Source organism: Oncorhynchus keta, chromosome 30 (genome assembly GCF_023373465.1).
Source record: "Oncorhynchus keta strain PuntledgeMale-10-30-2019 chromosome 30, Oket_V2, whole genome shotgun sequence".
NCBI classification, from domain to species: domain Eukaryota; kingdom Metazoa; phylum Chordata; class Actinopteri; order Salmoniformes; family Salmonidae; genus Oncorhynchus; species Oncorhynchus keta.
This window is the reverse complement of record NC_068450.1, coordinates 45,644,438-45,672,399: the sequence shown is the minus strand read 5'-3', so window position 1 is coordinate 45,672,399 and position 27,962 is coordinate 45,644,438. Positions and strand designations below refer to the sequence as shown.

General features: G+C 40.5%; 1 protein-coding gene across 2 annotated transcripts in view; it reads right to left on the bottom strand.

Moving 5' to 3' along the window:
* Positions 1-21,052, bottom strand: part of LOC118363593 (platelet-derived growth factor C-like) — an 85,635-nt gene extending 64,583 nt beyond the window's left edge. Inside the window, exon 1 of one of the 2 annotated variants that reach the window (XM_035744598.1) lies at positions 20,230-21,052. In XM_035744598.1, coding sequence (XP_035600491.1) covers positions 20,230-20,341 — 112 coding nt within the window. In that variant the 5' untranslated portion in view covers positions 20,342-21,052. Of the gene's footprint in view, positions 1-16,451; positions 16,581-20,229 lie in introns of those variants that run through there. The other variant, XM_035744599.2, reaches the window with a different exon arrangement.
* Positions 21,053-27,962: the final 6,910 nt, after the last annotated feature.

Here is a 27,962-nt window from a genome sequence, read left to right as displayed (position 1 = left end):
CTTCTCTGTCTCGTCCATTACTATGGGCAGCTGGAGATCGCATTTGAATACTGAAACAATGTTGCAAATGTCAGTGAGACAGATATCAAGCTTTATACAAATCTCTGCTGTTGTAAACTAAATGTTAGTCTTAACATAAATGTGAGATAACATCTTGAAACTTGTTATATTGGGGACAAAGTTTATAAATTGCCTGGCTGTGCTGATGAGACAGTGGATTGCACAGTCAGATGGAACAGGGTAAATATGCATTTTAATGTCAGATTGGGGCGGCAGGGTAGCCTAGTGGTTAGTGTTGGACTAGTAACCGGAAGGTTGTGAGTTCAAACCCCCGAGCTGACAAGGTACAAATCTGTCATTCTGCCCCTGAACAGGCAGTTAACACACACTGTTCCTAGGCCGTCATTGAAAATAAGAATTTGTTCTTAACTGACTTGCCTGGTAAAATAAAGGTAAAATATAAAAAATAAATTAGCTGTTGGAATAGACACTAACATTTAGGATTAGACCCACCCGTTGTATAATTGTAAACAAACATACCATATGACTGGCTCAATCAATTAGCCTAGTGCACAAGTCAACTGCAGGTATTCACATTTACAAAATAACAAATATTCACATTTACAAAATAACAAGCTAAAAACATTTTTTAAACGGTATTGACAGTAGAGCTGGGACGAAAAACTGAACAGTTTCGACAACAAAAGAACCGTCCACTTATCATGGACGTTTTGCTGATATCGTTCATTATGATAAATAACCTAACCCCTTAAAATGCATTACATTTACAGAAATTTGAAGGGGCAGATCAGACAAAAACATGTTTTATTTATATTTCCACACTATGAGGTTGGAATAATACTATGAAATTGTGACAATTACGATATTGCACTTATTGTAAAAAAGACTGCCTGAAATTTCTGATTTGTTTGGCTGGGTGGGATATTTTGACCGCCTGGTGAAGTCACAATTTCACAGTATTATTCCAACCTCAGTGTGGAAATATAAATAAAACATGTTTTTTTTTGTCTGATCTGCCCCTCTAATGACCTGTGGCGTTTTAAAACAAGGGAACCGAATGCAGAAAAAAAACACTCGTCATTTACAGCCTCCAGTACTCAGAAACAGAAATTTACAAAATGAGACATTTCACTTAAATGAATAGACCAATAACAAAGAGTTTCCCCTCCTTTCTGCCAATAACAGCTAGTTTTCAGGTTACACATCCCTCCCTTTAGGATACTCTCTCAGATCGCTCCCAGACAGTCCTAGCAAAATGCTTGAGAAATTGTATTTTGCTAAGAAAACGTTTTTTTTTTTTTTCATTTTGGACCATTTTTCATTTAAAAAAAACAATTACAGTAAGGTACTTAATTGTTACACAGAAATACTTTGGTATTGAGATAAACAGGGCTGCAATGGACCATTAAACTTCTGACTTTCCAAACTCCTCAAAGGGCCTGCAGCCTTTTTACTTAACTGTGGCTACTTGTTTCTCTCCAAATATAAGCCATTGCATAAGGCAAACAGTCTCGAGAAAAATATATTGCAAAAGCAAAATTATAACAGCAGCAGCCAGCTTAGATATGATCTTTAAAGATGAATATTCATGTGCAGTTGCAATTATGGAAAAATGGCTGTCTAATTTCATCCTAGATGGACACCTGGGAAACAGAGGTTCTCTCTAAAGCACCTGTAAAAAAAGGTGCAACATGCAGAAAATCGCTCCGCCATTTCCTGGTTGCTATAATTCTAATAGTTTGCCGAATTAAGTTTGTGAAATTAGGAGAGAATCACTGTACCATCTAAACCGCTGTGAACTATATTTTTCAAAACCTAAAATATTGTATTTTCAGCTGTTTGAAGCTAGTGTACAAAACCAGAAGTACATTTGTGAATTTGGTCGGGTCATCCAAAAAGTTACATATTGCAGCTTTAAATTCAAAAGCAGTCTTAAAAATGCTAATTTACATCTTGGTAAACATTTATAGTTTTTGTTATGAGAAGAAACTGGAGTTGAGTCTAGAGATGAGATCACTTATGACCTCTAAATGACCCCATACAAGCAGATGGCTGGTCCAAAAAGGTACAGTAGCAACTGCTTCAGGGTGAAGGGGACAAAGGGCATGTCTCAATGTTCTGATGCTGCTGCTGCTCTTCCTCTAATCTATTTCAACTGAACAAACCTAAAATTCCTGTGAAATAAATATGGTGGATGTGTTGTGAAGTAGTGCTCACCTGTCCAGTTCCTTCACATCAATACAGAAGACACAATGTGAGGAAGCCTCAAGGAGAGGACTACTGAGACACACCCATAGTACACTATAACTTAAAGAGGGTAAATATTACGGAACTATTTTCATTGACTGAAGTACTTTTTTCCTTCTTTAAGCCAACTATTATTCCCTCAATATTTGTTCTTTAATCATATCAGGTTTGTACTAATACCGCCTTTCTCCTCAAGTTTGCCTTTTTTTTACATGCCAGAAGGTAAGATCTATCACAGGTGTTGAAGTGTTGTATGTACAGTACATGAACATGTCTGACACACCCTGACTGCTCAACAGTTCCTCTAGGTACGTGAACTTTATGGGTGCAATCAAGACGATAGATTCCAATTTAAATCAGTAAATTGTGCAATCCTCTTGATTAGTAATGCATTATCTTGAGGAAGTTAGTTTAGCGGGACTAAGAAATCACAGAAGTAGATTACAATTACATTTTAGGAAACTATTGCAAAACAACATCCATATGTCATGCCTTAAAATGTAATCAAAATAATATTGAGGCGTTTGAATTCAGCACATCCTGTCACACTTTCTCTGAAATATTGAGGGATCGGTCTTTAAATCGAGAAAACAAGCAGAAAATAAACAGCCTTGTAGAACTGATTAATTTCACAGTTTCACACCTTTGACATTATACCGGACACTCCTCTCTTGCTAAGGTAAAACTCATGTTTAGTACCTTCACTCTCACGTCCCTGCACTGACATGGTTTCAAGTGGCATGAGGGTCCATTCCTTTTGGGGAGAATTTCTACATGCTCAAAATTGGAAGTCTTGTAATGTCACCAAGAACATTGTTCCACTACAAACAAATCCCTTTCGAATAGAGCCTCAAAATGTATTCTTAAAATGATTACATGAAAAGTTATTACATAGCCCACTTCTAACCAATTATTGCTGTATTTGCATGATTACAGTACATCAGGGTTATGATTAGGGCTGTTATGGGGATCATATTACCTCCACATCAGCAGTCACGAGTCATGGCCACAGTCAAATTCCACGAGAATGTTTAGTCAAGGTAACGAGGCTTCTCCAAGCTATGCTGCTGCTGATGGTCATTACCAACTTGCTAACTGCCTGGTACTCCACACTCCATTGTCCCTGTAATCACTCTGTCAATGCAAATGTCATCAAATATCAAATCAAACACTTCATGAGAGCCCATAAGCTCATGTTGAACAACATTTCTATAGGGTATGCAATTGTGTGAGAAACCGTTTTGGTGCCTCTATTAAAAGAGGATCCAATCAGCTTTCTATAGGCTAGGCCTACTATATTTATTCCTCAACGTTCCTAATATTGATCACACTAATTCGCTTTGCAACAGGATGTTTAGCCTACCTGGCTGGCATTAAGTACACAGATGATATGTATGATTTGCTCCTGCTCCGAGAAAGGTGCATAATAATGCTTCATTCAAAAATCTAATCTAATTTCACACATACAGTACCAGTCAAAAGTTTGGACACACCTCATACAAGGGTTTTTCTTTATTTTTACAATTTTCTACATTGTAGAATAATTACACAAAAACTATGAAATAACACATATGGAATCATGAGGTAACCAACAAAAGAACGTGTTAAATCAAAATATATTTAATGTTTGAAAATGTTCAAAGTAGCCACCCTTTGCCTTGACAGCCTGGCATTCTCTCAACCAGCTTCACCTGGAATGCTTTTCCAACAGTCTTAGAGTTCCCACATATGCTGACTTCTTGTTGGCTGCAGCACTCAACCACTCTTCTTGGTCAAATAGCCCTTACACAGCCTGGATGTGTGTTGGGTCATTGTCCTGTTGATAAACAAATGATAGTACCTCTAAGCCCAAACCAGATGGGATGGTGTATCACTGCAGAATGCTGTGGTAGCAATACTTGTTAAGTGTGCTTTGAATTCTAATTAAAACCACTGACAGTGTCACCAGCAAAGCACCCCCCTCAATAACACACTTCCTCCTCCATGCTTCAATGTGGGTACCACACCACCACTCACCTACTCTGCGTCTCACAAAGACACTGCAGTTGGAACCAAAAATGTCAAATTTGGACAGATTTCCACCGGTTTAATGTCCATTGCTTGTGTTTCTTGGTCCAAGCAAGTCTCTTCTTATTGGTGTCCTTTAGTAGTTGTTTCTTTGCATCAATTTGACAATGAAGGCCTGATTCAGGCAGTCTCCTCTGAACAGTTGATGTTGAGGAGTGTCTGTTACTTGAACTCAGTGAGGCATTTATTTGGGCTGCAATCGGAGGTGCAGATAACTCTAATGAACGTATCCTCTGCAGCAGAGGTAACTCTGGGTTTTCCTTTCCTGTGGTGGTCCTCATGAGAGCCAGTTGCATCATAGTACTTAAAGGTTTTTGCGACTGCACTTGAAGAAACTTCCTTTAAAATTTTCCAGATTGACTGACCTTCATGTCTTAAAGTAATGATGGACTGTAATTTATCTTTGCTTATTTGAGCTGTTCTTGCCAAAATATGGATTTGGTCTTTTAGCAAATTGAGCTCTCTTCTGTATACCACCCCTACCTTGTCACAACACAACTGATTGGCTCAAACGCATTAAAGAAAGAAATTCCACAAATTCACTTATAACAAAAGGACCGCTGCTCCCGAGTGGCACAGTGGTCTAAGGCACTGCATCTCAGTGCAAGATGCGTCAGTCACTACAGTCCCTGGTTCAAATACAGGCTGTATCACATCCAGCCATAAATTTGGAGTCCCATAGGGTGGTGCACAATTGGCCCAGCGTTGTCCGGGATAGGCCGTCATTGTAAGTAAGAATATGTTCTTAACTAACTTGCCTAGTTAAATAAAAGTTTACATTTTTAAAACAAGGCAAAACTGTTAATTGAAATGCATTCCAGGTGACTACCTCATGCAGCTGGTTGAGAGAATGCCAAGAGTGTGCAAAGCTGTCATCAAGGCAAAGGGTGGCTACCTAAATCATTTACAGATGCACAATTGAGAGCATCCTGTCGGGCTGTATCACCGCCTGGTACGGCAACTGCACCGCCCGCAACTGAGGGCTCTCGAGAGGGTGGTGCGATCTGCCCAACGTATCACCGGCAGAATACTACCTAACCTCCAGGACACCGACAGCACACGAAGTAACAGGAAGGCCAAAACTATCAAGGCCATCAGACTGTTAAATAGCCATCACTAGCACATTAGAAGCTGCTGCCTATATACATCATAGACTTGACATCACTGGCTACTTTAATAAATGGAACACTAGTCACTTCAATAATGTTTACATATTTTGCATTACTCATCTCATACCTATATACTGTATTCTCTTCTACTGTATCTTAGTCTATGCCGCTCTGACATTGCTCATCCAAATATGTATATATTCTTAATTCCATTAATTTACTTAGATTTGTGTTTATGTTGTGAAATTGTTAGATATTACTGCACTGTCGGAGCTAGAAACACAAGAATTCCGCTACACCGGCAATGACATTTGCTAAACATGTGTATGTAACCAATAAAATTTGATTTTATTTCAAAGAATCTCAAATATATTTTGATTTGTTTAACACTTTTTTCGTTACTACAAGATTCCATTTGTTATTTCACAGTTTGTGTCTTCACTATGATTCTACATTGCAGAATTTAGTAAAAAATAAAGGAAAACCCTGGAATGAGAAGGTGTGTCCAAACTTTTGACTGATCCTGTATTTCAAAAAAGGATGCGTTTAGACAGGATTGCCAATACATACTGGCCAGCTCAAAATAGACAGAAGTGTGCTGTATGGCAGACAAATCCAAACTCATTTCTCTGCATGTCCATCCACTCATTGTCTCAGCCAATCATGGTTAGCGGGAAGATTCCTGTCTTTCTGTGGCTTAACCAACTAGGTTCGTTTTTTATTTTTTATTCATATTTACAGATGGCATACAAATGTGTTAAGTCACATGAAAGTTCACATGTTCGAGAAGGCATTTCTGACAAACGAGTTAAATTTAAAAAAAGTTTCCATTCAATTGGCTCTCCTGTGAAGCAGTACAACGCAATTTACCAACGCAATTTACCACAATCTGACACCATCTACCGCAAACGGTCACAGCATAAGCTCAAAACTTTTAAAGAAAGATCCATCGTAGTTTGATTATGTTGGTACCCCAGGGCCACATTATATTGATTACCATCACGGTGCACATAGCATTGGACTCGTTACTGGGTCTAGCAAAATCTCCAATCTGTTCCAGATACAAGCCAACTCAATGACCTAGGTCTAAATGTCTGCATAATGCCTGTCAACAAGTGGGAGGGGAGACGACTTGATCAAACGTTGGCTGTCAAGCTGAGTAGAATGAAAGATGGAGTTTGACAAACAGAGGTGACACATGATAGATTGGGCTTGTCAATGGCATCTCATTAACCAGCAGGGCTCCTGGGCGATTTCAATACTGTCAACGATAAGCGCTAATGAGAAACCGCTGAGCAGATGTTTGCCTTGCCGTTGGGGAGGAAAAAAAGAAGGCCTACCACCTTTAAAAATAACCAGCTGACCTGTCACTCTACCAATTTTTATACAGATGGCAATTGGTTGATAAATTAGACCTCCCTTCAGGCGCTGCTGTTGCTCAATCTTTACCCAGTCTGTCATTCTTTTTTTGGCCCTGACTGCATTATCAGGGTAGCTACACTTGCACTAGCAGACTATTGACATAGGGATAATAGCCCATTGCTATTGTTTCCAAATGTAATCACCTCATGATTGATACAATCCTTGTGTTCTTGGCATTGGGAGTGAAAAGCCTGAGACGATGTTTACCTTAATAAAAATCTGCCTCTGCTGCCAATGTCATTCTGTATTGTCAGACAGCCATGCCTGCCAATAAGACAGACCCATCCTTGCTCTGCTTTAGTGGACCGATTGTAATAATGTGCCTTCATCAAAAAAGGAGATTCCCGATTATCTTGACAGGCCATTCAGTTTGTGTCACGAACCTCGCTGAAGAGGGTGCCTCTTCCTGTTCGGGCGGGGCTCGGCGGTCGTCGTCGCCGGCCTATCAGCTGCCATCGATTCCTTTTCCGTTTGTGTTGGTTAGTGGTTAATTGGGTACACCTGTTTTGTATTAGGGTTTGGTTGTAGGGTATTTAAGGGCACTAGGCCCGCTGGGTATTTTGTGCGGGCTTGTTTTTTGTTACTCTGTGTTTGATGGTGTGATTTGTTTTCTTATCTTTATTCTCTGGTCTGTTTTGTCCTGTTGTTTTGGACTGGCAACCTATATACGCCCTGTGTGTTGGCGTGATCATTTTCGGTTGCACCGGTGTAATAAATTTGATAAACGACAGACCCCTGCTCTCTGCGCCTGATTCCATCCATGCATTTTCTGGCAGAAATGTGACCCGTTTCAGGAAACTTGGCATATGTCACAGGTCACTAGTTCACAGGAGCCATTTATGTTACAACGATGTTGATCAAATTACATTTTTTGTCAGAAATGCCCGCTCGAACATGTGAACTTTCATGTGCCTAAATACCAGACGTGTATACCATCTGTAAACACGAAGAAAACTGTTAAATTACGAGCCTAGCTGGTTAAGCCACAGAAAAAGTCAACCTTCCCGCTAGCCATGATTGACTGAGATAATGAGTGGGCTGGACAAGCAGAGAGATGTTTGGATTGGTCTGCCATATAGCATGCTTCTGTCTATTTCAGCTGGTCAATATGTGTAGGTAATCCTGTATAACAAGGCCTTTTCTATTTTTATGTATATGTATCGTTTTGTAAAACTTAAAAAAAGACTTTACTATGCAAGTATCCATTTCAATAGAATGTCACTGCGACAGCTGTTTCAGAGCACTCTCATCTGAATGTGCCAGAGTGCAGAATAACTGATGACTTTACGAATGGCCATATTCAATAGGTGTTGAGCTGTGTAGGTAAACGTCGGGGGGAAAAAAAGTGTAATTAAATTGTTGCCAGGAGCGCTGTTACAGTCACCAACGCTCCAGATAACATGAAAACAGCCTAACCAGCTCTACTAGTGCGAGTAAAATGGTCAGTTGGTGGGAAGTAAAGCTTAAGATGATTGTGGCATTGCGAATGGTCAGTGTTAACCAGAGTGACTTGACACAACAGGCCAAGCAAGCTGTACAAACAAAAACACAATCTTATTTAATGAAAGGGGTTGCAGTATGCCGTGAAGCATTCGTCCATGTATACGGACGGGTAAGAGTCTAGCTACAGTTTCAGATAATATACATCCAATTTAGTCAGAAAGTTGTTTTCATTGCAAGTTAAAGCTTACTGGTAGCTAGCTGACATTAGATGGATGGCTTGCTAGCTAACATTATGTTTATGATCTGCCTGTACTCATGTTCTCAGGATGCCATTTCACATTGCTGGTTATAGCCTAATGTTAACTAGTTATCTAGCTAACATTGAACCTATTTGGTTAACTTTATCTAGCTTTGACAATCAGTTTGTGTTGCTCGTACTCCATGAATTGGGATTACTGTTCATTGTTAAGCGAGCTAGCGAGCTACATGTCTAAACAAAAGACCAAGTTAAAGCTTACTGTTAGCTAGCTAGCTGACAACCTATCAAGTTAGCCAGGTGTGTCTGACGGTGATTACGGCCATCTATTGTATAATATTGCAAAAATATTTGTAACTGGAATTTGCCTTTCAGCATCAGTAGAACACGCCCGACTCTCCTCCACCAGTAATACTGAAGAATGGTCTAATGTCTCCAATCAAAAAGACAGCTGGCCCAAGCAAGCACGGGTCACAGCTGAAGCATGAGGACTTGCAGCGAGTGGAGAAATTAAACAACTACGCCGAGGATAACTCAATAGTATTACCAGGACGCCACCCAGGACAAACAGTTTGGTAGAAAGCTGCTGCCAGCCAATGTGACAAAAGCAGCAGTGTGGCGTCTCCAAAGGAATTGATGATAACGCCTGTTATGTAAAGAATAAACACATTTTGATTATTTAATTGACCTCCAACATGACTGGCACTTTGTCTGAGATTCACAGTGGTGTCCTTCACAACACCAGCACAGGGGTCAACATCCCACAGCTGGTTGGACTGGAGGATGGTACGGTGCTGGTGGAAAGCTATGGCTGGCAACACCTGACTCCGTATTTCAGGCCGCTGCCAGTTCAAGCAGTACCAGCACTTCAGGTGAATATCATTTTTATTTCATTGTATGGGGTTATTCTTCTTATCTAAACTTGGGAGGTGAATTGTAATGTTGTAATGTCTTCAAATGTTTATTTTTTATTTCCTGTTTTACAGCTTCGATGCTCTGGAGCCTGGTGTTGTTGACGCCAAGGAGCAGTTCAGACACAGTCAGAACCAGGTTTCGGGTGCTGCGCAACGCTGGCATCCTCCCATAGATGGTCTGCATGTAGAAGCACCACCTGGACACAGCCAGACAAATTTATCTTTTTGAGAATATCAGGGAGTTTTGCAATGAAGAGGCTATGAACATCACATGCCATGCACCAAAGTCAAGGGCAGGACAGAAACAGGCATATATATTTTAAACAGATAGGTTGCAAGATCGAATCCGAGCTGAACAAGGCAGTTATAACCCACTGTTCCTGGGCCTTCATTGAAAATAAGAATTTGTTCTTTAGACTTGCCTAGTTAAATAAAAAGTCAAAAAAATTGTACAGTTTAGAAAATAGTAAAAGTAAAGAAAAACCCTTGAATGAGTAGGTGTCCAAACTTTTGACTGTTACTGTGTATCAACTGTAGCTCAGTAAAATCAGAAATTGTTGCATGTTGCGTTGATATTTTTGTTGCGTTGATATTTTTGTTCAGTATAATCTGTAACACTGTAAAGACATTGATTTATTATAAAAGCTAAATTGTTGATACGAATACCTGTCATTAAAATGACAAAGTCATGTGTGGAATATTAAGTTTCTACATTGTGTAAAAGCACTACTTTGCGATTGAGATGCATGGCCTTATTTCTATTACAGCATATTGGATGACTGTCATGCATATTCAATTCACCCAGCTCAATGTAACGTTGATAGGTTTAGGCCACTACATGACAAAATTTTCCACTATACCCATCATGAGGTTGCTACGACCTAGCCTATGAATTAAAGTTTACAACGTAGGTACACAGGTCGAGAGAATAATGGGGATTAATGAAAGTGACAGTGACACATTCAATACAAACGCTGACTGTTGTGTCAATTTGAAACAGAAAGTTCTAAAATCACACCGTTTTGAGCGTACGCTGCAGGAACCACTGTAGAACGATCACACCCGTGTGTTGGTGCATGTCAAAGGGTTCATGTTTCACTATTTAAATGTTTATGAAATTCACGGAGGAGGATGGTCCTTCCCTTCCTCTTCGGAGTTGTATATACTGCTAAAGTTAGCCAATGAGGTAACATGACTGAACAAAGTGTTAACAAAATGGTTAAGGACGTGAGCCACAATAGGAAGATACAAATGTTGTGCCGGTAATATGGGTCAGATCTTTTGATCTAGTTGGTCTGGAAGCAAGCCGTTTTATCTGTGGTAATGGTGCAAACCTGACACTAACTCATCTGCACTCATTTTTTTCTCTCTAGGGCACTCATAATAACAATCATTGTCTGGGACATTAGTTAGTGTCAAGGCTCCCAAAATAAAAACGAATGGTCGCACAGCTAAATATTTAAAACGAGGCCAGTTCCCCTTAAAAAATGAAAAACTCTACACACATTTTAAACTGTATCTAGCTTCCCTCCTCACCCATTCCCTGACTGACCTACAGTATATGAAGCCCGGCATGTGAGAACAGCTGATGTTGGGACTCCTGTAAAACTCGAACAGTATACAAGCTCCATACGGGACCTCACGAGGCAGTGAAATACAGTACTAGTAATCTTTTTCCATGTTCCAACAGACTGCTCAAACTAGCATATAAACTCCAGTGAGAAGTTGATCTTGCTCTGATATCGTAATCAATGTGCAGCAGATTACACATCACAACCTCTCGGAATTAGATCAGAAATTGTCAGTTGACTATGACTATGACTTTTACCTTCAGATTGTTACAGCGGAAGAGGAGAACATTCTAGTGCAGGGTTCTCTTTTTAAAATGTATATATCACAGTAAATATAGATATTACTGACAGATTAAACAAACGTTTTGGCCAAGGTATCCATGGAATAAATTGACAATCATATTATTGTATTACAATCTACAATGTATGTTCTTAACCCTGGGCAACATGGGCCCGGGAGGCTCACAGGGATATTGGTATCCACAGTATTCCATCAATTGTACATTTTTTGACTCAATTTCTCTTGTATCCCCCCCAACAGTTAAAAACATGCACTGTAATTTAACCTCTAAAACGGCTAACTTCTTTTTCAGCCTCATGTCAAAATGTGTAGAATTACAGGATATTGGCTTGAAAGCTGATTAAAATACTCGTCCATGTGACAATTTTTATTTTTATTTGCTTGACAACTGCAACATTTTCTCTCCAATGTCAAGTGATGGGCCTTAAAACATTTTCCTTCCCGGGGCCCGAGACTTGGTTTGTTGGGACTGCACTGCCATGGTTGAGTAGAACTCCTTGTACGCCATTGTTATTCATGAGGGGGGTCCCTGATGAATTTGCTATCACAAAAAGAGTCCCTGGCCGAAATATGTTTGAGAACCACTGTTCTAATGGAGCAACAGACACATTGTTCCCAGACTGCTGGGTTGGTAGTCCTGCCACCCTGGACCATGTCAAAAGTGAGGATAAATTGGTATTATTTGGTGTGTGGGGGCTGCTGGATGCATACATTGGAGTCATGCCTGTAAAACACTCAGATTTATTCAGGAAATCCATGGTCACAATGGAAGTTGTAAAACATAATTAATCAGAATGGCAATTTCTGAATATAATAGTCTGGGTTTGATAACTGGTCAATGATTGAAAGACAACATATGCTTACATAAAATCAAATTAAATTTGATTTGTCACATGCTCCATATACAACAGGTAACAGCAAAAATCAGCAGTGTAAAAACCTTTATTTAACTAGGCAAGTCAGTTAAGAACAAATTCTTATTTACAATGACGGCTTACACCGACCAAACCCTCCCATCGCCCGGACGACGCTGGGCCAATTGTGAGCCGCCATTTGGGATTCCCGTTCACAGCCGGTTGTGATACAGCCCAGGATTAAACCCAAGTCTGTAGTGACGCCTCTAGCACTGAGATGCAGTGCCATAGACCGCTGCGTCACTCCTCGCTGAGCTACTCAGAGTAGAAGCTGTTAAGGAGCCTTTTAAACTTGGCACTCTTGTAGAGCTTGCCATGTGGTAGCAGATAGACTGCTCTGACGGGTGAGTAGAGTCCTTCACAATTTGTTGGGCCTTCTACAGACACCACCTAGTATATACAGTTGAAGTCAGAAGTTTACATACACTTTAGGTTGGAGTCATTAAAACTGTTTTTTCAACCACTACACAAATTTCTTGTTAACAAACTATAGTTTCGGAAAGTCGGTTAGGACATGTACTTTGTACACGCCAAGCAATTTTTACAACAATTGTTTACAGAGATTATTTCACTGCATCACAATTCCAGTGGGTCAGAAGTTCACATACACTAAGTTGACTGTGCCTTTAAACAGCTTGGAAAATTCAATAAAATGATGTCATGGCTTTAGAAGCTTCAGACATCATTTGAGTCAATTGGAGGTGTGCCTGTGGATGCATTTAAAAAGGCCTACCTTCCAACTCACTGCCTCTTTGCTTGACATCATGGGAAAATCAAGAGAAATCAGCCAAGTCCTCAGAAAAAAATGCAGACCTCCACAAGTCTGGTTCATCTTTGGGAGCAATTTCCAATCGCCTGAAGGTACCACATTTATCTGTACAAACAATAGTACGCAAGTATAAACACCATCGAACACGCAGCCGTCATACCGCTCAGGAAGGAGACGCGTTCTGTGTCCTAGAGATGAACTTACTTTGGTGCGAAAAGTGCAAATCAATCCCAGAACAACAGCAAAGGACCCTATGAAAATACTTGTGTACCCATTTCCACCAGTATCTATATCCACAGTAAAATGAGTCCCACATCGACATAACCTGAAAGGCCGCTCAGCAAGGCAGAAGCCACTGCTCCAAATCCGCCATAAAAAAGACAGACTACAGTTTGCAACTGCACATGGAGACAATGATCTAAGTTTTTGGAGAAATGTCCTCTGGCTTGATGAAATAAAAAATAGAACTGTTTGGCCATAATGACCATCGTTATGTTTGGAGGAAAAACGGGGATGCTTGCAAGCCGAAGAACACCATCCTAACCGTGAAGCACCGGGTGGCAGCATCATGCTGTGGGAGTGTTTGCTGCAGGAGGGACTGGTGCACTTCACAAAATAGATGGCATCATGAGAACGGAAAATTATGTGGATATATTGAAGCAAAATCTCAAGACAGTCAGGAAGTTAATGCTTGGTCGCAAATGGGTCTTCTAAATGGACAATGACCCCAAGCATACTTCCAAAGTTGTGGCAAAATGGCTTGAGGACAACACATTTAAGGTATTGAAATGGCCATCACAAAGCCCTGACCTCAATCCCATAGAAATTGTCACGCCTTGGTCTTAGTATTTTGTGTTTTCTTTATACATTTGGTCAGGCCAGGGTGTGACATGGGTTATTGTGGTGTGTTTTTTGTCTTGGGGTTTTGTGGGGCGTCGACGTAGTCTATGGCTGCCTGAGGCGGTTCTCAATCAGAGTCAGGTGATTCTCGTTGTCTCTGATTGGGAACCATATTTAGGCAGCCATATTCTATGAGTGTTTTCGTGGGTGATTGTTCCTGTCTCTGTGTAGTTGTTCACCAGATAGGCTGTAATAGGTTTTCACGTTTCGTTTGTTGTTTTTGTATATTATAGTTATTTCATGTATCGTCGATTCTTCATTAAATAACATGAGTAACCACCACGCTGCATTTTGGTCCGCTTCTCCTTCAACTGACGAACGCCGTTACAGAAATATTGTGGGCAGAACTGAAAAAGTGTGTGAGCAAGGCCTACAAACCTGGCTCAGTTACACCAGCTCTGTCAGGAGGAACGGGTCAAATTTCACCCAACTTATTGTGGGAAGCTTGTGGAAGACTACCGGAACATTTGACCCAAGTTAAACAATTTAATGGCAATGCTAACAAATACACTAAATTAGTATGTAAACTTCTGAACCACTGGGAATGTGAAAGAAATAAAAGCTGAAATAAATACTCTACTATTATTCTGACATTTCACATTCTTAAAATAAAATGATGATCCTACCTGACCTAAGGTTTAATTGTCAGGAATTGTGAAAAACTGAGTTTAAATGCATTTGGCTAACGTGTATGTAAACTTCTGACTTCAACAGTATGTAGGTCCTGGATGACAGGAAGCTTGGCTCCATTGATGTACTGGGCCGTTTGCACTACCCTCGTAGTGCCTTACGGTCGGATGCAAAGCAGTTGCCAAACCTGGATGACGCAACCGGGTCAGGATGCCTTCGATGGTGCAGCTGTAGATCTTTTTGAGGATCTGGGGACCCATGCCAAATCTTTTTACATCTCTTGAGTAATTAATATTCTGTGAACATTTAGCATAGTGACCAATCCTTCAATAACCAGCTCTGCACTTCTTGTACCAAAGCAATACTACTTTGTTCCCTTCTCTGCAAAATGTAAGCACAGAATCAACAGCAAAATGTTGCATCTGCCTCTCCCAATCCATCTCTATATTAGAAACCACTGCTGCACTACTTTTTGGTACTTGTTCAGGGTCAAGCGCCTTGTCAATCAACTGCAAGGCAACGCCCAAGCCCGGTGTATTGACAGAACAAGACACTTTCAAATAGTTCTCTGAAAGGGGGCGATGACATCTGCAAAAACTATGTAGACATACCCTCCAGAGACGGTAACCAAGGTCAAAATTGTAAGTCTAATGGAATTCAGTTTACTTTCAAAACAGCCAATATCCCCACAGACAGCTTAAATCCATTTAAGTGCAGGGCTGTTCCAGCAATGTACAAATCCTCAAACACAGCTACAGGTAATGCAAATGTATTCAGTTTGGAAGTGCCAACATGAGCTGCACTCGAGACGAAGCCACCGCAAGAATGATAACACGCTAATTACCCAATAGTAATGCACTGATTATGCCAACTGCTATATTTACATTCTATCGTTTAGTCATTTCAGAAATGCTTTCTCCTCAAGACATTTTCCAAGGAAATGTATGCCTAGACCTATGTAATGTCTATTTTATTTATGTAACACAGTAGCTACATGTAGCCTATTTCACCTCAATGTTTTTGAAAATGCCAATGGATTATGTCATGTGTGCGTGGCAATGAGCACATAAACCACTGGCCGAAGTGCAGCTGAGAAACAACAGAAACTTGAGGAAAAGATTCTGCAGAGGACTAAAAAACAAGTATTTGCACTGACAGGTAATCCTAATTTGAAACAGACATACTCATGTCCAGACTGTATCTTCGCTCCCATTCAATGTCAATGTTAGCATTGGGCTATTTACAGTGGCACGTTTATATGACCAAATTTATGAGCTCTTTATATTTTTGCCTCCTCTGGGAAACTCTGTGCTTGGACTCGGTGCTCATTTCCATGCTGAATATATTTTCAGCTGTAGGCCTAATCCATCGATGAAATAGCTGAAGAAGTGCTCACTATATTCCATGTACTGAAGCAATTGTAGGCAGCTGATAGCAGTAGATTTTAATGAATGTTATCTAAGAATCGCTCATGAATTGATTTTTCCAATGAGGCATTTCATTTTGAAGCAGATAAGGATTTGCAGCAGATAAGGAAAGAATGTTCTTGGGATTGGTTGGCTCTGTGTCTCCAGACAGTTATTTCGTCACTGGTTCACAGGTGGAAACAGCCAAATTGTTACATTGAAATGGTTCAAGCTGAAAACAAATTGTATTACGTACATGTCTCTGCTATTCATGATTTACATGAATCCATAATTAGCATTGACAATCAGCATGCTGGCTATAGTTTAGGCCTTGACTGGTAGATGAAGTAAAAGTTGAGAATCCGCAGGTGTTCCCTATCCACATAGTATAGCAAGATTATTCCACACTTACTATTTAAAAAGGACACAGAGGGCATTTATTGTGATACTAAAAGAAAAGGCACGCACATTACACACACACCTTTGGCTGGATGGGTGACACTCCTCACAGGGACATATCGATGACAATGTCAAGATGTTTTGAGCTGCATTACTGACCTCAAGAGGACATTGATTCTGCTGAAAACAATAGGTCCTTCCAAAGTATCGGGGGCAATGTTGATACTGCAAATGAGAGAGAAGCTACTGCCTGCCTGGAGGCTTTCTCAGCCAACGCAGAGCTTTAAAAAAAAAAAAACTGTGACCCAGTTCCCTTGAGAAACTCCCTCTTGCCTGAGGAGAATGTACACTCGCTGCCCAAAATGACAAACAGCAGGCAGGCGGTGGCATGCTCGCTTGCCAAATTCAGTGCTCCGATGTTCAAGTTGTACTGACAGCAAAAATATAGACACTGTTATTCACCGTTTAGTCCTCACTTGAGACTGAAGTGGTGTGGGGGAAATAAGTCTACATGGACTGCTTGTGGCAACGAGACAGACTGTTTAGGAAAGCGCTTGTGTGGTCAGTATATTTTCAGGTATATTTGTATTGCAGTTTCATTGCAAGTTACTTTAAGTAAAGCATCATCCAATTAGCTTTTTTTCCCCCTCAACTAGACCGTAGTTGTCAGTGTAGGCCAACTACTATAGTGCGAGTAACTGTACATTAGTTCTTTGTTAAGATTTGTCAATTTACAACTTACTCTAACTGAAAATGACTTTTCCCAGAGAAACTTATATTATTAAAGGATAACTGTATATTTCAAATCCTTTTGGTGCCACGTCACCAGTTTTACAGCTATACCGTAATTTCCTATTAAAATATAAACTACGATGGAAACCATTTAACACAATAACAGACTGGCAATGTGAATCCAAGCTGCCAAGCTGGGAGATGCCAACAGCATGGGCTAACAGCTATATAAACCACCCTAGTAAGTCAAGCCAGCAAATGTTGGGTAATAATTGCCTGATAGGGAGAGGCGTTACTTCCTAAACAGAGCAAAACATGCAATACGCCGACTTCAACCAAATCCCACGCCACACAAAAGACTATGGCTTTGATGTGAGGAAATTATGCTGGGCTTTGTATGAAACTACAGTAGAGTAAGTAAAAAAAAATGACATGGAGAGGTTTGGTCAAATCTCCAGATACATATGGGCTGGATTAGAGGGTGACTTGAGATTTGCACCAGTAACATGAATTTTGATGCAAATATCCATTGACATCAATCTATGAAACTAAAGTCACACTTCCATGTACACATTTCAAGTCCCAAGTTCTCGGTCTGTCGCGAACAACTATACCACCCCATGTTTTTTTTTACAGATTGCCTGTTGACTTGTTCTTATTGGGACCTGTTGAATGCACACTGCACTTCTCTATCCCCATTCCCCAGACATTTCACGTGTACACGTGAAAAACTGCACATTTCCCTATTGGCCTGTGAACCCCAAGTGAATACGTACATGCAGGTAGCGGTAGAAATGACTAGGCAATCAGGATAGATAATAAACAGAGTAGCGTCTGTGAAGAGTGTGAAAGAGTGTGTGTGGTGCGTCAATATGCATGTGTGTGTGTGTGTGTTGGAGTGTCAGTGTAGTAAGTTTGAGTGTGTGGGTTGAGTACAGTGAGTTTGCATAGAGTCGGCGCAAGAAAAAAAGAAAAAAAGGAGGTCAATGCAAACAGTCCGGGTAGCCATTTGTTTACTTGTCCAGCAGTCTTATGGATTGGTGTAGAAGCTGTTCAGGAGCCTTTTGGTCCCAGACTTGGTGCTCCGGTACCACTTGCCATGCAGTAGCAGAGAGAACAGTCTATGACTTGGGTGGCTGGAGTCTGGCTGACCAAAAGATGATATCCTATGTTTCAGGTTGCATAACAAAAGTCAACAGCAGTTTCCTTGGAGAAAGTTATCGTAGTAGAAGGACTGCTCTATCAACCATGCTAAGACTGAGCTACCAAACTGAGACTAAGAGTAGAGGAACCGCACTAGCAACCATGCAGTGACTGATAGACGTCTAGAGTGTCATCAGCAGCATACCACCCTGCATGCCACCGCTGGCTTGCTTCTGAAACTAAGCAGGGTTGGTCCTGGTCAGTTCCTGGATGGGAGACCACATGCTGCTGGAAGTGGTGTTGGAGGGCCAGTAGGAGGCACACTTTCCTCTGGTCTAAAAAAAATATCCCAATTCCCAGAGGCAGTGATTGGGGACACTGCCCTGTGTAGGGTACAGTCTTTCGGATGGGATGTTAAATGGGTGTCCTGACTCTCTGAGGTCATTAAAGATCCCATGGCAATCTGGCCCTCAAACCATCATGGTTACCCAATAATCCCCAGTTTACAATTGGCTAATTAATCCCTCTCCCCTGTAACTATTCCCCATGTTGTTGCTGCAAATGAGAATGTGTTCTCAGTCAACTTACCTGGTAAAATAACAGATAAATAAAGACTTAAATTACCCCAGATTGTAACTCTCCCAGCAGCCACCACTAAACATGCCAGACAGGTCTAGCTTTTCCAGCAGACCAATATCAAATTGTGGCAGAGCATCAGCAATCAACCACACCAGAGCTCTGGTGAAACGACTCACACATCAGAGTCAGCGATTACCGCTAGCCAGGGCCTTTAATATCATTCCATGTGTGGCCACTGTTTTAAGAGCAGAATTTATGGTTCAACAGCCCACTTGTTTTTCTCCATGGCCAGATTGATTAGATGGGGATCCTGGGGCGAGGCTTTGATCAGGGCCCAACGGAAGGACAACACTTCCTGCCCTTGACCTCCATATGCTAACAAGTACTTAAATTAGAGATGAAGTGGTGAAGCGAGAGGTTTCACTCTCACCAAAATAGGCCCAATGGGTTTCTATGGGCTTAATATGCAGACCTATGCTTGTCGCCTGCCTATTTCTAGGGCGGAGACATGAGCATCTCATTATATAAAGATCTCTGGTTAAATGCAGATAGAGGAGGAATGGAAATATGCAAATGAGCTGTTTGGGATGACGGTAGAAGAGGACAATGACTACTAAAGCTTAAAGTAGAAAATAGAGTGCCATATGAGGGGGCTCTGCATTAGAAAACGATGTTGGGTTTGTAATGACTTGGTAAGGATGCTGGTAAGTGTAGAATAAACAACGTTTTAGAGAAAGTGATTCAGTATCAGTGTAAAGCAAAAACCTGCAAACTGTTCACATATAATACATTAATGATGGACAGAGTACATTGCTAGGTCACGTTGTGTATGCTTCATCAAATAATGTTAAATTAACTGCAGCACTACCTAGGCGCAAGCGCATAGGCTATTTATGCACTTAAGCATGCACGCACATACACCTCATCACAACAACAAACAGCTTGATTCCAAGTTGCACATGCTGGAAAGAATAAATAATTCATGTGTTTCACCTTTTTTTTTTTTTTTTACTTTAAAACGGGAAATGTTTTATTTGACCGTCTAAATCAGTGGGGTTCAAAGTGTAAGTAAAATGACATCTGGAGTGACTACTACTGAATGAATGGAGCCTTTTATGATCATAGAGAAAACCGCTCTCAGGTCCCCCCTTAAAAACACACATGGGCACACTTGAAAAGGTCATTTCCACTTCCTATCCCGGATAATGCTGCTTGAGCTGAATAAGATATGTATTTATTGCCGTTTAAACTCAAGCAAGATGTAGCTTAAACCTGCTCCTCTTATAGAAGCCCATTAGTTTATGAGCAGCAATGGATTTGTGAGATTCTTAACACCTTTATTTCCAACTCAAACCATGTTAAAAGTTACAACTCTACACACACACAGTCCAAAACACGCAACTTACCGTTTTGTTCCTTTAAACTTGGTTGTTGGAATTTGCTGATGTGACTTGATTCAGCTTCTGAGCCATGTTTTTGGAGAAGCGACACAAGTAGGATGAATAATGGAAGGATCATTTGGATTAGTGGCAGAAAGCGATTGCAATGCACTGTTCACGGGACGTTTTCGATCACCACGCACAACAGTTGTTTGGACGACACCAATGTTGTTTTGGAGACATTTTGTAGCGGACAAACGCAGAGTAAAATCCACATAACCTCATTCAAAAACGGAGTCCTTTGAGAAAAACAATGTACGTCATAAAAATCCTGTAATGTCCACAAATAAGAAAACGTTGAAACTAATGCCCGTTATGCGCTAGTCTTATTGGTTCGGATGCGCACCTGTTGCTTTTATGGAAAATTGGCTTGGGCTTTAGAAAATTGCTGCTGCGCTTTAAATAATTTCCATTTCCAGCTTGAGGTTCCATAAAATGAAACAAATGAGTTACATATTGAGTGAAATATTTCGCAAATGCTGAAATGTACAACTTTTTTTTGCCCAGGGAGAAGTGCGATACTGTAGCCTGCCCGCGACGTTCAGTTTCCAAAATCTGTTTCCAAAGCAATTCCAGTCCAAAGATTAGCAGGCATTAGAATAAACTTCACAGTCATCGCAGATACCACGAGAGTGCAGCGCAATTTGATACAATTTGTAAAGTGGATGATATTGCAGAGCACACATGACTCCAGTTGTTTGGTGAGGTTGCTGGAGACTGGAACTATTAGCTGTCGCTAAAACCGGGACTACCGCATCTGTATTTTTGGAGAAGCAGACTGCAAACTGACTACCCTACAGGTGCTATACATAAGGAAACTTTTTACCAAAGGAAACTCCCCAGGAAGTTAACTATTTAGTTGCTGCAGCTCTCCTGTTGCATGGTGTTAGAATAACTTACACTCCCCACATTCTCATCAACTGTAAATTAGAGAATTAATCTATATTATGATCACATCATAAATTAAACACACCAGATTTGCATAAATACAGCATCCACAAATGTCACATTTAGAGTCCATGTAAAAATAAAAGGCTATGTTAACAAAATAATGCAGGGTAATGAAACGTAATGAACAAAATAAGTTAGTCCTCTTTTCCCTTCTTTGTTGTCGTACCACTTGCTTTAATATATAGTTCCTTGTGATATCATGCCATTGAGGGTTAATATCATGTTAGTATTGGCAGAGGCACTGTAGGCTACAGAATAACTTTCCCATTTCAGCAATATGAATACTGTAACACAGCCTGCACTCGTTCCTTAATCTCGCCATCATTGCCCAGAACGTTTCATAACGGGGGCGGTAAAAACAATGCCTAATGCCTCTTTGGGGAACTGTTTAAGAAAGCTCAAGTTGTCATATCAAAGCTGTAGACACCACTGTTGCCATTCCCCCTTATGTTCCCAATTTCCACTCTGCAATACAAAGCTGCACCTCATCATGTGCATTTCATGTGGTTACTCTCATCTCATTGTCAGTGTAAAGTGTGTGTGTCCCTGTGTAAATCTTACCAGCAGACAAAACAATCAAAGGAAGTTGCAGACACATTGAACCTATTCACCAAGACAAATGACGCAATGGCAGAGCAATTTAGCCTTGTCTCACATTGCTGAGATATTACAGCCTCAAAGGAAGCCGAAAGGAAATCTTAAAGATGGCTCCACCTGAAAGGTTTTAATGTTTTTAATCCAACATAATGGCGAATAAGAGATTGCATGACTGTGATACACCGGTTGGTGTGTTGCCCCCATGAAGAGTGGCACACAGAGGTCCTCTTTTGCCTGGTTGCAAGGGCCAAGTCCCTTTGTGTAAAGGAGAGTATAACATTCCACCCCTGCAAAAGCCTGCAGCAGTTGTCAACACTTCACATTGTGGAATCTCTCTCTCTCTCTCTCTCTCTCTCTCTCTCTCTCTCTCTCTCTCTCTCTCTCTCTCTCTCTCTCTCTCTCTCTCTCTCTCTCTCTCTCTCTCTCTCTCTCTCTCTCTCTCTCTCTCTCTCTCTCTCTCTCTCTCTCTCTCTCTCTCTCTCTCTCTCTCTCTCTCTCTCTCTCTCTCTCTCTCTCTCTCTCTCTCGTGCACACACACAATCAAGCATGCACACAAGCAGCAATGCAGCCTCTCTCTCTATGTCTCTTGTGCACATGCATATGAATACACTCAAACATGCACACACGAACACAAACAACCTATCTCTCTCTTTTTCTCTCTCTCTCTCGTGCACACACACATGCATGAGCACACGCATGCATGCATACACCCGCGCTCCCCTCTTTCTCTATCACACAGGCACACACTCTTTCACCCCTGAAGGTTTTGTCTGTGAAAGCTTGGTATTTTGTCTCCCTGTCCACATTTGATTGCTGCTTCCATGGTGGTCTCGTGAAACACAGAGGGTTTGATCCCCCCAAAAAATCATAAACAGAGGAAATTAGAAACAAGACTGACTTTTTGGTCACTGCAAGCGTACAAAGAAATGCCAGCCAGGAGGGCTCTGCTGAGTAAGCTGGGATGGAAATGTATGCAACAGAAAATTCACAGTCGTTAGCGGAGCTAAATCCCATTACAGTCTAGTTGCCTTTTTAGGACGCACACCAGCAAACGAACAAATTCCCCATCACCCATATTACGTTATGTATTCGTCATGGTGAATGCGAGATATTATTTTGATAGAGGTGAATTTAAGTGGAAACTATATGAATGGACATTGCTATAGAATGTTCAAGCGTAGTACCTCATCATACCTCGAGGCAAGGGCGTCATGCCCATAGGGGGCACAGGGGTATGTGCCTCCTCAGATTTGTTCTGTTTATTTTTATTATAATAATACAAAACAATATATAACATCTGTTTTCTTCTGTGTAACATTACAACCCCCCTAGCAATTTTATGAGGATGACTTTAGCTAGCTCAGATACAGTAGGTTCCCAATCTCCCAACCTCATACAGTAACAAGCTACCAAGAAACTATTTCATGCTATCAATCAAGTTAGAGTAGCTAGCTTGTCTAACTATCTTAGATGGCATGCCTGCTGGCAAGGTTGGTAGACTTTAGAAAAGCAAGCAATAAACTAAATGTACTGAATAAGACTCACATAAATTTAAATATTTTACCCAGATCTTAGCAGAGATGCAGACGAGCATATTTAATTTCTTTTAAAAAAGAACCACCAGTCAGGAGAATACAGACAGTTCAAGAGGTATGCTTGGGTATGCAGAACAATAACCTTTTTTTTTTTTTACATAGACTCAATGGCTCTAGATTGCAGGAAAAAGCTGTTTCCATCCCACAGCCATCCTCATGTAATTTGTGCCTCCTCAGATTTTTTGGGGTGCATGACCCCCCTGCCTCTAGGAGAGGTTTATGCGTTTCTGATGACTTAATTTGCATGGTAAAAAATGTTTTACCAGCCTCAGCTTTTGAATGCTCCACTGAGCCATTACCATATACTGGTGAGATATTTTTTGTCCATTTTTGTCCACGTGTCTATTTTATAGGTCAGGCATCCCAGTCATTAAAAAAATTACATGTGTAATGTGTAATGTTGTTGAAGAGTTTAATAGGCCCCTACATAATTTAAAGGCTTTGACACCAAATTGTATCGCTGGTAGTCTGTGATTACGGGCATAGTTACTGTACAATGTCACGCTAGCATAGTTAAAGATGCTCTATGTTATAATGCCTTCTGCATATAGACCATACGTGTCAATGCTGTAGTAAAATAATAAAATTGCATGAATGAAAAAACATAGCACCATTTGAAACTACAAAGAAAGAATCACTAAATTGTTCATTAGAGCACCTTTAAAGTCAGATGTAGATCTACACATAAAACCAAAACTGTGACCCCTCTTTGAAACTTACAGTATGTCACGGTTGCTAATGTACTCCAGCAGTGATATATTGGTGTTTTGCTTTGAGGCTAGATCCCCCTGTTGGTGGCCCCTGAAGCTGCATCTCGGTCATGACCAATGGCTGACAATGGATCTGGTATTGGAGACCACTAATCATGGGCAATATCTAATCGCAAAGAAGAGTTGTCTAAGTCGTATAGTTACAGAATCCAATCAAATATTTGGAAAGTGGGATTCGATTTTCAGAACTGTTTGTAATGTGTTCCCCCTGTATTCTGATACAAAAAGTAAAAACTGCCAATATGGTAGGCATGTACGGCATGGTAAACTCTTCATATGTCGACTCAATCGAAAAATGCCTTTAAAAACGTAAATGCTTATAACCCTCGATTGGACTGAATCCCAGCCTAAGTGTGTGTGTGTGTGTGTGGGGGGGGGGTGAGACAGAAGTAATAACGAGAGAAAAAAGCAAGTGATCAATAAGGAAAAGGAGAACTCAGCAACTAGGAAAATGTCAATTATGTGCATGTTAGTGTTCTTAGAAAAACCTGCGTACCAACCGCCTTGTCTGACAGAGAGAGGGCTGTCAGCTCGACCTAAGGCATCAAGAATCCACTTTTTACTACACTATGCATCTTTCTCTAAATAAGTCCCATTTGTCATTGAGAAAACTACCAAATGGATTTGGCTGGTTGAGATCTAAATAGTGTCTGGTAGGTCATCACCACTGATCCATTTCCCTCGAAATATCTTCAGCCTTAGTTTGCATCTACAACAAATAGGAATTTGAACCTCTTCTGCTGGTGCCTTTGCCACCTCGATCATCATTCAAGTCTACATCCTCTTTGTCGGCACTATTTGCCACATGGTAAGTGCTTGTCCCTGTCAAAACTCCCCATCATATTTCTTACTGTTGTTACTCCAAATAACTAGACAGGCACACACATGTTTCATGCACATGCACGTGCACACAAACACACACGCATACACACACCTATCTTAGAATTTCAACTGAACAAGTTGTGAATCACCTATTGAAAACCAAATCCTTAGGGCTAAACGAAGGCCTCTCAAACCAGCAAAGTGGTATACTTCTACCTCTTTCAAGGGCTTTATTTTCATTAATTCACAGAACGTGTCCACACAAAGTCCTTACTTACTGAGAGCAGAATATGGCCTGCATGCCAGATATCATACCACAAAAGATTTGCTAAACCCTACTGACAAAATTTTGGGAATGGCACGCCGTTGAACATTGAACACTTTCTCAAACACAAAAGTAGCTTTGTAATCAAGTAATTTCATTGATTATAACATTAGAACCATGTACTTGGATATTAATCATAATTCAGCTAATGTGAATGATTTTGTATATGCAAATGACATGGCCTGTCAATCTCACCAATATTACAGGGACTAAAGTGGGGAACCTGTCCAATCCGCCCCAGAATCATTGAATAAAAAAGTAACTGCAGCCCTCCCAGCAAACCAAAATTGATTCTGTGAAAGTTCCCAGAACATTTGTTATGTCGTGGCAAATGTTCTCATACCATAAAACTTTTCAGTCACGCTGATGATTACAGACTGTTTGTATAAAATATCTATCTGATTTTGCAAGAATGTTCCTAGAACACAATTAATCGGTTATTTCAAGGTTCCCAGAATGTTTCATTAGGTTGTGTGAACAGTCGTGACATCACAAAAGATATATTCCCAAAACACAAAAGGTCCAGTTGTGAAGATGACTCTACAATGTTTCATTTAGAGTGCAAATAACATTCACCCTGATGTTACAAGGATGTTTGCAGAACACAGTTTGTCTGTTCTTTCAATGGTTTGCAGAATGTTTATTTAGGTTTTTGCTAACATTGTGGGAATATGACACCAGATACAGTAGGTTCCCAAAACACAAACTGTCCAGTTGTGCTGACATTCAGATAATGTTTGTTTCAGGGTGCACAAACATTCCTTTGATGTTGCAAGGATGATGACAGAATAGCCTTCCTGAGTTCTTTAAAGGTTCCCAGAACATTTAATTAGGGTTGTGGGAACAGTATCGGTACATTACAAGAAATAAGTTCCCAAAACACAAAATATTCTCAGTTGTGATGACATTCATACAATGTTTAAGTTAGGTTGCACAGGACAATCCTATAATGTAAGATTGTTGACAAAACACCTGGTCTAAGGTATTTAAAGGTTCCCAGAACATTTCAAGTTATCTGGGATGTTGCAAGAGTATTCTTGTGATATTCACATAGGTTGCCCAGAACATTCCCATAAATGTAAATTTTTATGACGTTCATAGCATATATTGTTTTTTCCATTCATATTCACACAATATACAATTAACCTTGTCTTGCAGGTCCTCAGAACATTTCAATAATACTTAGAAAATGTTAGATTTAAGTTTTATCTAGCATTACCACAACATTCTCAGCATGCACATTTGTAGCTCATTAAAGCAAAAGAAAGTAGATGGTAATACATTCCCATGATGTTTCTCTCCAGATTTAATTTCAATTAGCATTTGAGGACTGTATTGTTGGCCCACTACAGGGTGATCTACGCACATGGTTTAATTGAACTAATTGGACAAAGAAAATAATTATCTGAACAGTTTTTTGTTTTGTTTTGGGAAGTATCATGTTTCAGGAGAAGACCCAGATGCAGACAGTGTCGAAGTAAGAAAATTTTATTAGTAGAACAGGGGACAGGAAAAGTTACAAGTCAAGGGCAGGCAGAATGGTCAAAACCGGGAAAACTAGAAAAAGACAGGCGCAAGGGGAAAACCACAGGTAGACTTGACAAACAAACTGGCAACAGACAAACAGCGAAATACATTGGGGGTAATGGGGAAGATGGGCGACACCTGGAGGGGGGTGGAGACAAGCACAAAGACAGCTGAAACAGGTCATGGTGTGACAGAAACATATATTTTGTGACGTCCTCAAAATATTCTAACTAGACTGCTTCTACAACCTAATGAAACATTCTGGCAACGTTTAATGGACAGATGAAATGTGTTCTCGGAGCGTTCTTGTAATATCATGTGAATGGTTTATAAAAACTTTATATATTCACCAGCACAACTGGACAGTTTTTGTGTTTTGAGACCATTTGCTGTAACCTAACGAATATTATGTTAACTTTCACAGAATCAATTTTGGGTTGCTTGGAAAACATTACTGATACATTGTGTTATTACTTTACCTTGAAACCTAATAATAACTTTTAGGGAATGTTCTGTGGTGGGTTTCAGATGTTGTGCACAACTTTTTTGTGAATGTTAGGAAAGCATTACAAATATATTTAATTGTGAAAAGGTTTAGTTATCAAAAACATTATTTGAATGTTTTTGGGATGTTACCATCCTAATGATAGATAATACCAGAACTTAATGGGAATCTTAGCTAATGTTCTGGGAATGTTCCTAGTTGGCTGGGCTGGGTTATATCTGAAATGGGATTTGGAATAGAGTCCAGTTTTCACAGCCTGGTCTGTTTCACCTGTCTTTGTGATTGTCTCCACTCCCTTGAGGTGTCGCCCATCTTCCCCATTATCCCCTGTGTATTTATACCTGTGCTTTCTGTTTGTCTGTTGCCAGTTCCTTTTGTTCGTAGAACCGACCAGCGTTTTGTGTCCCTGTTTTCTAGTTTCCAGGTTCTGACCGTTCTGCCTGCCCTGAGCCTGCCTGTCGTCATGTACCTTTGCCCCACTACTCTGGATCACCAACCTCTGCCTGACCTGAGCCTGCCTGCTGTCCTGTACCTTTACACCCTCTCTGGATTATTAACCGCTGCCTGTCTTGGCCTGTCATTTGCATGCCCCTGTTGTGAAAAACGTT